The sequence below is a fragment of the Callospermophilus lateralis genome, chromosome 4 (genome assembly GCF_048772815.1).
Source record: "Callospermophilus lateralis isolate mCalLat2 chromosome 4, mCalLat2.hap1, whole genome shotgun sequence".
NCBI classification, from domain to species: domain Eukaryota; kingdom Metazoa; phylum Chordata; class Mammalia; order Rodentia; family Sciuridae; genus Callospermophilus; species Callospermophilus lateralis.
In genome coordinates this window covers 49,569,288-49,581,459 of record NC_135308.1, presented here as the reverse complement: position 1 = coordinate 49,581,459, position 12,172 = coordinate 49,569,288, and the positions used below count along the sequence as shown (strand labels likewise).

Here is a 12,172-nt window from a genome sequence, read left to right as displayed (position 1 = left end):
TAGAGCTCCATCCCCAGCCCCCATTGAATATTTTGGTGCCGCCTCTGAGCCAAGGACCTCTGAACTCTCTGTTCCCAAATGTACCCAGGGAGCCAGAGCCAGACTGCAGAGATCATCTTAATACAGATGCTGTGGGCAAGACCCTCATGTAGCGGCCTGGCTTGGGACCCCTGAGGCAGTTCTAACCCAAAGAATAGGGGTCTCAGGGAAGGAACCTAGAAGACTAAACTGGGCACACAAGAGAAGCCCCAAAGATCCAGAACATTCTTGGCTTTTTAAAAACAGATTCTTGTTGATGCAGGCAGGTGGGGACAAAGAGGCGGTTCCAGTTTTTTCTCAGGATGACCTCATGTTGCCTAGTGCTCCAGGAGATCTCTGGAAGGGGTGGGGCTGGTGGTGGCGTCACTCTGTCCCTTCCTTTTAATACAACTGCCTTGTGATGAAAGGAGCAAAATGCACTTCTTCCAGGAAGCCTCCTCCTTCCCACCAGCTGGAAGCACCCTGGGCCCGAGGGCTCCCGGCTATTCCCTCCCACCAATATCATATTTCCAGTTCCTTCCTGTCTCTTGCAATCATCTCCACACTAAACCACAAATGCCTGCAGCCCAGCTTCCAAACCGCATGTGCCTCGCTCACACCATCTCACTGAGCTCCTTACACACAAAAGAGGTTCAAAGCGAGTTGAGCTGAATTCAACTAACAGCTGGAATAGAAGGGGCTGCATTTTTGAGTGACTCCAAGGAAGCCCCCCGCCTCTTTGACCTTCCTCTGCAACTCACACGAGGCAGATCACAATTCAACATTCCTTGCAATTCTTGCTGCAGAAGCTCAAAGCTCCAACAAACTTTTTAAAATTCCCAAGGGGAATGTGAGATCATTAGGATGGTGTCCTTGAATTCTACTGCCTTGAATTCTACTTCCCTGCCAGAAAGTGGCAGGGAAGAAAGTTCCACCAGATGCTTAGGATTCTGTCCCCCAGGGGAAGAGATGATTCTGAGGCATGGGGGAGGCACCCTGGGCCTGGGTCAGAGCACACAGGCTCCGCAGGGGGAGCCATGAGGACAGAAGCTAGCTCAGGGCTGCCTGCCTTACCCGGGTAGTGGAATCCACGGTGACACCGTGTTTGATGAGCACATCTGCCACTGGAACGTGACCTTCTTGTGCTACGAGATGGAGAGGAGTGAGTCCACTCTGGAAAAAGAAAGATATTCATCAGCTTTGAGGCAGGAAACAATTCCAGGCTGCTGTGACAGAGCACTGAGGTCTGGAAGCCTGGTTTGCAGCCATAGCCTGCTATTTGACCACCTGTTTAGCAAAACTCTTCCTGTTCTGAGCCTCAATATCCCTACCTTAAAAAATGAGATGGTTAAATGAAATTGGGAAGTGTCAATTTTTTCTGTTCAGGGTAAGACTGTCAATATTTTAAATCTGTGTCTTTGTAGCAAGTACCCAACTTTGTCCCTTATGGTAACAAAGTGGCTCTAGACCAACACAGAAATGAATGGGCATGGCTGTGTTCCAATAAAGCTTTATTTACAACAAGTGGTGGGCTGGATTTGGCTCACAGGTCATAAATGAACTTTAGAGTACCTTCCAATGGCAACACTTTCTATTTCCATGGTAAATGTTCAGAGCCTTGGTTTCCTAATTTAGAAAATAGGGATTCTATCACTGACCTATCTAGAGGGAATGAAAGGAGCATTTGAGAAAGCACAGTTCATGTAAAATCACTTTGAAAAGCACAATGTGCTCTTTAAATATAGCGTACTATTATGGGATCACAGCCAGTGCAGCACCGTAAAGAGCAGGGAGGATCTGTAAAGAGCTGGGAGTGAAAAGACCACGTTCATGGACTTTTTATCCCAACTTTCTCAGGAGGGTAGTAATGAATCAGAGCTCTTGTTGAACAAAAATGTCAGAAGTCTTCTCCTCCTTGCACCATACCTCAATACACTCTGCTAACAGTGGGACCAACAGCTGATTCCTCTGAAGTCACAGGCAGTGGCCCCATTAGTGACTCCACCTGTCCTCCTCTGCCTTCTGCACTCCCCAGTGCTGACCAGAAGCCAATGAACAGTGGCCCTCCTTGGCTGCAGGTGCCTGTGCCAATGTCACTGTGTCAACTGCTAGCCCCTCAGGCGGGTGACTGGCTCAGTTCTCGGGGTAACACCAGGAATCTGCCTTGGGAGGGTGGCAGGGGTGAGAGTGTCTCCTGAACAAAAACACACTGCCACCATTATTGTCTTCTTATGTAGCTCACTTTACATGGGACAAGGAAGACACCCAGAATGCCATGACTACAATGGTTCCCTTGTTGGAGGTCACCTATCCAAACCTATATGAAAAGAACCATCGGATCAGAGGTTTAGGAAATCTGAAATCATCCTTAAAATGCTTGCCTTTCTGAAACTGTTAATTTATCATCTAAAGAACTGGCTCTTCATATTGTTTGATTCCATTTAAATGCAATTTCCAGAATAGGAAAATTCAGAGTCAGGTAGGTGGTGGTCAGTGACGGGGGGTTTTGTGGGGAATCAGAAATGGTTGCTAACAGAGATGGAATTTCCTTTTCGGGTCATGAAAATGTCCTAAGTTAGGTAATGATAGTTTTCCAATTCTTTAAATGTACTAAAATCCACTGAATTGTATAGGTGACAGGATAAATTTTATATGAATTATATTTCAATAAATCAGTTATTTAAAAAAGAACTGATTCTTTAGTCTCTTTTGGGTCATGAATTCCTTTGAGAAGCTGAGGGAATCTAGGAACACCTCAGCCAGAAAGGCATTCATGTGCCCATAAACCCCAAGTGTTGTATACAATTTTAGTAGATATCATGCTCATACACCTATACTCGTAAATTAAGAATGGCTAGTCTAATGTATAGATCAGTATTTAAAAAAAAATCTTCCTCCACAGAAAGTGGATATTTAGTACCAAATTACTGAATATACTCTTGAAGTTACACACTGGCCTATATTCAGGAAAGTATACTCTGGATTTTCACTTTGAACTTCTTGCACATCGTAAATCTGTTGAGAAAGACAGCATGGTAGGAGAAAAGGCAAAGCTTTTGTTCAGTGACCTGCAACCTTGAGAACAAGCAATCTTTCTGACTCTATTGATTCATTCACAAACCGAGACAAAATTTACACAGGGCTGTTTGTTGTAGGGACCTCACACACACACACACACACACACACACACACACACACACACACACACCACCTGACTCAGAAGCTGAGCCCGTGCTTGGTGCTCCACATGTAGATTTATATCTGATGAGCTGACACCAACACATACTATCAGGACTACAGGGCAAATCCAAGGGGGCCACACCTACCTTGTTCCCCAGGTTGCCATTGGCTTGTTTCGAGAAGAGCAGAGCCACCATCTCTGCGTGACCTTCTTGGGCAGCCAGGTGAAGGGGAGTCACACCTTGCACCGACTCTGCATTCGCGGACCCCCCATACTGCAACAGACTGCGGGCCACCTCCATCTGGTTCTGCTTGGCAGCGATGTGCAAAGGGGTGTAGCCATTCTGAAAGAGAGGAAGCCACCCAGAGTTTGGTGACAGGAAGGCTGAGCTGGCAATATGAGTGCCTGAGGGAAGGCTGGGCATGGCTCTAGGCCTGCTGAACAACCACTGAGCAGGGCTGGTGTCACCCAGGAGAGCAATTGAAGTAAACAAACAAACAAAAAGCCATTTGATTTGGAGATGGCTCTCCAGGCTCCCATAGCCAGGAAACGTCTGTCCCTTTTTTTCACCATCTATTTTGTGTTATTCTGCTCAGATAGATAAACTGCTGGGCAGGAAAAGCTCTGTCAAGGAACAAAGCTGGGATTCAATTAGGTGGGCTACAGAACAACTAGAAGGCTAGGTGGGCAAGAAAACAAGAATAACCCCAAACCCCAACATTTCATAAAAGAAAGAAACAGCAGCCTTTCTCCTGTCCCTGCACAGTTGGGGCAAGTGCTGCCTTTTGGGCCTGCTGGCATCAGGCAGGTGATGGAATGGGACACGCACCAGGCAATGGGCGCCAGTCTTCGTTCGTGACCCGAGCAAGTATTCTACCTTCTGGACTTCCTTTTGTATTTCTTTTAAGCCATTAAAAGAGGGTTAGAGCAACTACCTTTTTCATTTCTCAAAGTTGTTGGGTAGATCAAATATGATAATGTACAGAAAGAATCTTTCCAAAATAAAGATACAAAAGGAAATAAAACTAATGTGGGTTTGTGATGCATTGATTCATAAGGCATTGTAAGTACAAGGCGAGACAAAGGAGTTTGGGTGAGTAAGTCAATTATGCCATTGTCTTCTATTCATTCTGCTATTTTTTTTTTTAAACGAAACTTTCTCCATGAAGGAAGCAGTGCATGGGTTTACATCTGGAACACACCTCTTATCCAACTGCGGATAGTTGACAGTCTATAGATCGGCTCCTGGGCATCGTTTTTAGAAACCACTTTTACCTCCATTATCTCTTTTGAGCTTCACCCACACCATGCAAGGTACTAAATGCAGGTATTTTTATTGCTATCCTATATTGTGGATAAAGAAGCCAACCCCCTGAGGGGTGAGAGCTTTATCTAGACAAATAATAAAATGACAGACTTGAACTCAGATATGCATCTCTTGAGACCTTGTTCAAATGTAGATTGTAATTAAGAAGGTGTAGGATGGTAATAATGCTCCCAGATGATGTTGCCGTTCCAGGGATCACACTTGAGTAGCAAGACCCTCAAGCACTCATGGCAAAGAGGGATGCCAGGCCCAAGGACTTCTTTCCCCAGGGCAGGTGGGTACCTGCTATTGTTTCAAGGAACTTCTTCCCACCTTGGCCAGCCTCCCCTAGCTGTTCTTGAGGACTGCATTCCCCTCTGCCAGCCACTGTTTTCTTGTGGCAACCAACATTTTTCACTCTTTCAGGATCACTGGTGAGGAAAAGGAAGGGAATAGAAGGGGCTGACCAACAGAGTAAAATCCCAGTTATATAGTACTGGGGACATGGAATAGGATAGCTAGGTTGGTCTGTAAAGTGGCTTTCATTGGGGAAATTAAAAATTTGTAATTTACTTCCCAAATTAAATTGAATTAAAAATCATTCTCTTGGCAAAATTATGTAAGATAATTCTTTCTAGTATTTCTCCTTTTTAATTGGATTCCATTATGAGAAAACATGACATTGTTCTTTGGGGGTTGTGTTCATAAAACAAGATCAGCATTTTGATTGTAATAAAATTAATTAAGCAGAATGTTTTTTTTTTTTTTGTTCTGTATCAAAAGAGAGCAAAAAAGAAATGTGGCTCAGTGGTCAATCCTGAGACATGGAGCCATTTCCAAATACAGATTATCTTCTCTGAGACCACTGTAGAATGTTTCCTCCCCAGCAGGGCAGACACCATCAGATGAGATGCACCCTCTGCCAGTGCTGGCCCAGAGAAGGCATTTGCTATAAGAAAGTAAGGATTATTAGGACTTCTTTTAAAGTACAAAGGAAAGTCACTGACACAATTTGAAGTACGTTCAGGGACACATCACCAGGAGTTCCAGACCACTTAGGCAACTGTGGGTGTCGGTGTTGGCAACAGCGCCCTCTCCTGGCCAAAGGAGAGCTTGCTCTGGAGATGTCTAAGGCTGCTAGGTCACCTTGGGTTAAAACAGAGATGATACAAGAGCCACTGACGATTTCTGAACATGGGCTATTCCACTGGAACTTCCTCCAAACCAGGACTAATGATGACAAGCCAGGTAATGATGACCTTCTACAGGTGACAAGGACAAGAGGCAATTGGGCTAGCGAGTCAGGGAGCAGTTAGGGAGGGATGTGTGCCAGGCAAAGACTCTTCTTTCCTAAGGAAATGAGCTCATCTGGAGGACTGAATGCGTGAGAGGGCTCTGCCTGAATGTTGCAACATTAGCATCAAATTAGGAAGGGGAGAGTTTGGTTTGGGTGCAGAGGGATTTGCATGTGAAATTCTACAAAATTGCCAGACTACTTTGGAAACTATTTTTTGCCATGGAAACAAAACCCATCTGTACAGCGTTTGCACTTGCATTTAGCTCTCTTTAAATATCATGAACCTGGCTCCAGTTCCTTTTATATAAGTAGGAGAGTGAGGAGGAGGAGGAGGAGGAGGGGAGTCCAGCTTTTTATTTTTAGAAGCAGGAGTAAGTCGACATCTCAGCAGGGCCGCGAGCTCCCTCTGCACAGTAACGTGAGGTTCACTATGACAATAGCAGGGACAGAAGCCTGAGGAGACAGGGGCATCTGGGAGATGCTGTGTCTGCAGGAAAGGGATGCTGTAAGGTTGAGATAAGCATCCGTGCTGAGCAGGGGAAAACAACTGAAGCCTTGCACTGATTTTTTCTCCTGCCTGGGCCACTGCGGCTCCAAAGTCTGCAGGTGTCAGCTGGAATCACACAGGGACCATCCTGTGGCTCCCTCCCAGGCAGCTCTGACACTCCCTCCACATGACAGTTCTGCCATAAATTGTCATCTGATGGTGTTTCTCATGCTTTGGGCAGCCCTGTCAGATTACGAACTTCTGGGCCCAGAGACTGCATGTGTCTCTTGTATGCCTAGTCCTGTCCCTCTCCTTTCCCTGCCACCAGCCCTCAGAGTCCTGGCCCTCACAGACACAAACCCACAGAGTCCTCACCTTTCCACAGAGTGGGGGCATCACCGCAAAATGCTCCTTCCTTGCTGTGGCTTTGTCCTTGTGTTACCCCCTCCCCCATGCTAGCCCTACAATGTTCCTTTGACTCTGCTTCCCTGAGGGTCAAGGACAGGACTGTTCCCAACAGCAGTAACAGCTAATTTCAGAGGCTGGCTTGCTGAATGTACGTCTAATGTCTAATATTATATATATATTCCACATCATATATATCATACTTCAAAGAAAGCCACAATCTAAATGTCTGAACTCATGAGAGAAATAAATTTTGGGGTGATCATTCACTCAGAAAAGGCTTCTTCCTTCAAGGTTCCAGAAAGTGCCCCCAGCAGTCTTGGATGTTTCTCCAAGTGTCAGCATCTTGCCCCAGCATCAGAGCACCTGGAGGGCAGGTGGGAAATTGGATTCCTGGGCCATCCCACAGTCCCACTGAGTAGGGATCTCTGAGAACAAGGCTTATGGCTCCCCAGAGATCCTTATCCAAGCTGATCTTTGATAGCCAGTTTACAAAATTCAGCTGGCAGGCGGCTGCTTGGGGCATACATTTGGTGTGTAAAGCAAATTCCATCTCTGCCAGGGAGCCTGTTGCGGAGGAGTGTTGCTGCTTCCCACCTCATTCCTGGTCTCCAAATAGTGGCAATTATATTGCAGGTAACATATGTGAAAGCGGGGTGAGGTGTCTGAGGTAAAAAATAAAAGCAAAACACCAGACCCCTTGGACTGCTTTCAAAACAACCCTCTGTGGGCTGTAGACTCGGCGTCCACGGCTGGGCACTCCTGGTCTGCCCAGGGAGGCATCTTACCCAGGCGGGACTGTGTGGGGAGCCACCCCGGGGCAGCAGTAGCTTGACGATCTCCAGGTTATTGTGATGAACGGCCACATGTAGGGGAGTCAAGCCATTCTGCAAAGGGACAAAACAGAGAAATGAGAACAGCTTCACTCCAGTGGGTTTTCCACTTGGGAGCCCTTTATGAGATTCACAGCACTTATTTTAAACAGGTAAAATCTGCTTAAAAATTTATAAAGTCTGTAATAATCTGGTTAAAATTTTATTGAAGGATGGGCTGTGGGTGTAGCTCAGTGGTGGAGGATCTGTCCAGCGTGCATGAGGCCCTGGGTTTGATCCCCAGCACTGCAAAATAAATTTTAAAAATATCTGGGTGCAGTGGCACACACCTATAATCCCAGTGGCTCAGGAGGCTGAGGCAGGAGGATCCCAAGTTCCAAGCCAGCCTCAGCAATGGTGAGGTGCTAAGCAATTCAGTGAGACCCTGTCTCTAAGTAAAATGCAAAATAGGGCTGGGGATGTGGCTCAGTGGTAAATGCCTCTGAGTTCTATTCCTAGTACCCCACCACAAAATTAATTAATTAAGAAAATAAAGTTACTGTTAAAAAAATAAATAAACGTGTTCCCAGCCAATCTTGACTCGGAGTCACTAGGGGACATACCCAGCAGGACCCAGGGCCAAGTACTATCCCTGTGGGGGCAGCAGGGGATGCAGAACAGTGAAATCACACTTGCTCAGAGAAGGCCTTCTAACCTTCTAACACCACTAGGCCTTTCACGGAAAGATCACTCTTTTCAAAGGCCATTCTCCCTAGATGGCTGCCCAAAGGGTGGGCAAAACAGGTGAGAGATGGAATCCAGAAGTAGTGACGTTTGTCCTGTTTTGTTTCCTCTGACCCCAGAAGGAGACGGACAAACTCACCTTCCCGGCAGCGTTGGGGTGTGCGTCTCGTTCCAGCAGCAGCTCTGCCACCCTCACCTTCCCGTACTTAGCCGCCACGTGGAGAGGGGTAAATCCTTTCTGAGGAGAAACACAGGCTGTCAGGACCACAGGAAGCCAGAGCCATCTCCTGGGAGAAAGGGCCCACGGCAATGGAGGCTTCCCGGCACCCCAAGTTTTGATCCCTCAGGAACCCAAGCTTCCTCCACCAGGCACCTCTGCACTCCTCCCATGCCTGGTGTGGTCATTAGATGCTCACTCCCTGGGAGAAGAAAGGGACTTATTCCTTCTTCTTCTTCTTCTTTTTTTTTTGGTGGTGCTGGGGATTAAACCCAGGGCCCTGTGAGTGCTAGGTAAGCCAGCACTCTACCAACTGAGCTATATCCCAAGCCCCTTATTCCTTCTCGAATCTCCAAAAATCTCCCTGTCATGGGTTAGAGCAGGTGCCTGAGAAATTATTGGTCTGTGATAAATGGATGAATGGTGAATGAAAGAGAGAATGGCTCACTGCCCTTTCTGGGAAAGTACAACAACACACCAGGCTCACAGATGGTGGCCAGTCCTATGGGTGTCCACCCTTCCAGCTGCCTACATTGTCATTAAAACTTCAAAGGCCATCAGGCAGGAATCCCCCTTGGAGCCCCAGTCTGTTTTTTATGGCTTTTCTTTTCTTTTTCTTTCTTTTTTTTTTTTTTGTGACAAGTTCTTGCCCAGGCTGGCCTTGAACTTGAACTGGGCACAAATGATCCTCCTGCCCTAGCTTTCCTAGGATTTATGACTACAGGTGCCTGTCACTTTTTAAGAACAAGAAAAGAAGAGCTGTACCTTGGTCATGCAGGCCTGGGATGCCTCCTTTTCCAGAAGGGCCAGGGCTGTATCCACATGGCCCTCTCGGGCCGCAGTGTGCAGGGGCGTGTGCCCGGCAGTGGTGGCCAGGTTGGGGTTGGCATTATTTTCTAAGAGGAGCTTCACCATGTTTGAGTGGCCGATGCGAGCTGCACAGTGAAGTGGGGTCTGGTCATCCTGAACCCCAAAGGGAAAACAAAGATTGGGAAATGTTAACATTATCAACCCAACACTTCATTTTACAAACAAGAAAGGTAAGGCCCCGAAAGGTTAAATGATTTTCTCAAGGACACAGCGAAGCGGATAAAGAGCTGGAATTTGAGTCAAGCCTTTGAGTTATAGAAACTGATATGTTCTATCTTATTTTCTATCTTTATAACTCTTCAAGTAAGCTGTTATTTCCACTTAATTGTCCAAAGGCTCAGCCCTCCCATCTGTAAAATGAGAATGATAATATTGACAGTTAATGTACAGAAAGGTCCTCATGTAGTGTTGGGTACATAATAAACACTCAATAAACTTGTTATTACCATCTCCCCAGACCTTTCCAAGTGGATATGCTCATCTTTCTGTTTGAACTTTACTTTCAGTTTCTCTACACCGGGGGTCATCGGAGAGTTAAATTGCTGAAAGGGAAGGACGTAGTCTTGTCCCACCCCTGCCCAACTTCCTGTTTATGGCTATGGTGTAGGGTTCCACAGACAAGGTCTCTCTGTCACTGGGCTCATGCCAAGTTATGGCCCAGACACAAATCTCAGGTCCTAATGCTAAGGGGCATCTTCAACCATCTATGGGTAGGAAAGCATGATCTTTGCCCATCGACTTGCAGAATCAGCAGCAATCCTAGGTCACTCACCCAACATTTCAAAAATGTGCATACAACAAGGGGAAATTCTCCACTTTTGTTTTTTAATTAGTTAATTTGATATACGTATTTTTGTGGTACTGGGGATTGAATCCAGGGGTGCTCTATCACTGAGCTACATCCCCAGTCCTTTTTAGTTTCTATTTGAGACAGGGCCTCACTAAGTTGCCCAGGCTGACCTTGAACTTGAGATCCTCCTGCCTCAGCCTCCAGAGCTGTTGGATTACAGGTGTGCATCCATGTGCTCTGGAAATCCTCCACTTTTACATCAAGTGATTCTTGGCTGATTTTCACTGATGGCATTATGTTTAAAAAGCTGCTTTCCTCTTTAAACCACGACTAACCACTGGCCCAATAAACACTGCTGGCCAGCCACATTCCTCAGGCTTTCATTATTCTAGAGTAACAGCTTTAACACAAAAAATATCTCTGGCCTTCTCAAAAGCCCTGCAAAGCAGAATCAGAGCTTTTCATGTGACCTAAATGGGAATGACAAGTGATCACTGAGCCAAAAATACTGCTGCCTGGCCTCTAATGAGGATGGATTCCCCTTATTGTGCTTGAGCTGCCTCCACCCCAGGATCCTTCCCTTCCTGCCTCTGGAACTCACCTTGGCCTTAGCATTGACTTTGGCTTTATTCTGGAGCAGGTATTTGGCCACTTCTGTGTGCCCTGCTCTGGCTGCCATGTGCAGTGGGGTTTCAACTTTCTGTAAAATAACAAAATTATAGAACTGTTAATACATGCTGGGTTTGCAAAAGGACACACACAGAGCTCCCAAGTGCCAGCCTGGAGTAGCTTGATGGGGTGTTATCCAAGAGGTGGAGTTGCCCCAGCAAAAGATTCTTTGGCCTGTTGGTGTGTGTATGTGTGTGTGTGTGTGTGTGTGTGTGTGTGTGTGTACGCGCGCGGGTACACATGCACTCTAGGTATTCTTAAAAATAAACCCCAGAGCTAATGAATATTTAAAAATATAAATGATTTCCAGACTACACAGAAGTTCCAAAATATTATCCAAAATAAAATCCTGTAGATTTACAGATGTGGGGCAAATCTAATTGAGAGAGCATCAATAGACAGGAAGGCTCTCCCATATCTGAAGCCTTCGCTACCCTGAGAATTCCACCTCCAGGCCCAGAGCAGAGACTTCAGTAGTGCACACAAGGTTCCCCTCAGAGCCCTCCACCCAGAGCAATGAATCTTGCTGTGGCCAAGGTCTTACCACGTTGGAGACATTGGGTGATGCCCCTCGCTGCAGGAGGTTCTTCACTATGGGAAGGTGCCCCATGAAGGAAGCCACGTGGAGGGGTGTCAGGCCAGACTAGGACAGACAAGAGTGGAGAGAGCTGAGTGGTTGTCTTCCCCGCAAAGAAGAGAGAACCAGATGGCATCTAATGTGTTCTTACAGCTAGGTCCTTCATGAACGGTTTTCCAAGAAGAGAGAGTTAAATGAGGTGGGTTTACTTTCAGGACAATGGCCAGAGGAACAAAATCACTGGAGGGAAAGTTCTGCCCACTTTTATAACTTGAAATATTGCTTCAGATCTTGGAAAGCTCCCTGAGACTTGACACAAGCCCGCTCATCTCAGTCACCCCTGGTTCATTCCTTTGAACAGGTCTTGCACACACACACACACGCAACCCTGCAGCCACAGCCACAAAGAACAATCAACTCCCAGAGAGGGCTAGTGGAGGAAGATCAGGGCAGAACCAGGGCCCATCCGCAGAGTCTCTCCTACCTCGGTGACCGCATCAATGGAGGCTCCTGTCTTCAACAGCAGCTCCATAACACGGATGTGGTTCTTCTTGCAGGCGATGTGTAAGGGGGTAAAGCCATTCTGCAGCCCCACACAAAGGGAGACAGACATCAGGAGCTTACACACTAGCCAAGGAGCGCATGCAGGACTGCACACCCACCCCAGCCCACCAGTGGGTGCCCATAGAACAATGAATAAAAGCACATGAATTGATTAATCTTAGTGTGAATCGTGAGATAACAAGGCCCTCAGTTTATGCATCAAACATGTTTCTAAACATGTTATTCAGAAACCTTT

General features: G+C 46.5%; 1 protein-coding gene across 3 annotated transcripts in view; it reads right to left on the bottom strand.

Moving 5' to 3' along the window:
• Ank1 (ankyrin 1) overlaps positions 1-12,172 on the bottom strand; it is a 98,351-nt gene that overhangs the window by 46,928 nt on the left and 39,251 nt on the right. For all 3 annotated transcript variants that reach the window (XM_076853808.1, XM_076853809.1, XM_076853810.1), the window contains exons 11-18: positions 11,858-11,956; positions 11,341-11,439; positions 10,729-10,827; positions 9,233-9,430; positions 8,390-8,488; positions 7,483-7,581; positions 3,345-3,542; positions 1,093-1,191 (exon numbers count right to left, since the gene is read on the bottom strand). In XM_076853808.1, coding sequence (XP_076709923.1) covers positions 1,093-1,191; positions 3,345-3,542; positions 7,483-7,581; positions 8,390-8,488; positions 9,233-9,430; positions 10,729-10,827; positions 11,341-11,439; positions 11,858-11,956 — 990 coding nt within the window. The remainder of the gene's footprint in view (positions 1-1,092; positions 1,192-3,344; positions 3,543-7,482; positions 7,582-8,389; positions 8,489-9,232; positions 9,431-10,728; positions 10,828-11,340; positions 11,440-11,857; positions 11,957-12,172) is intronic.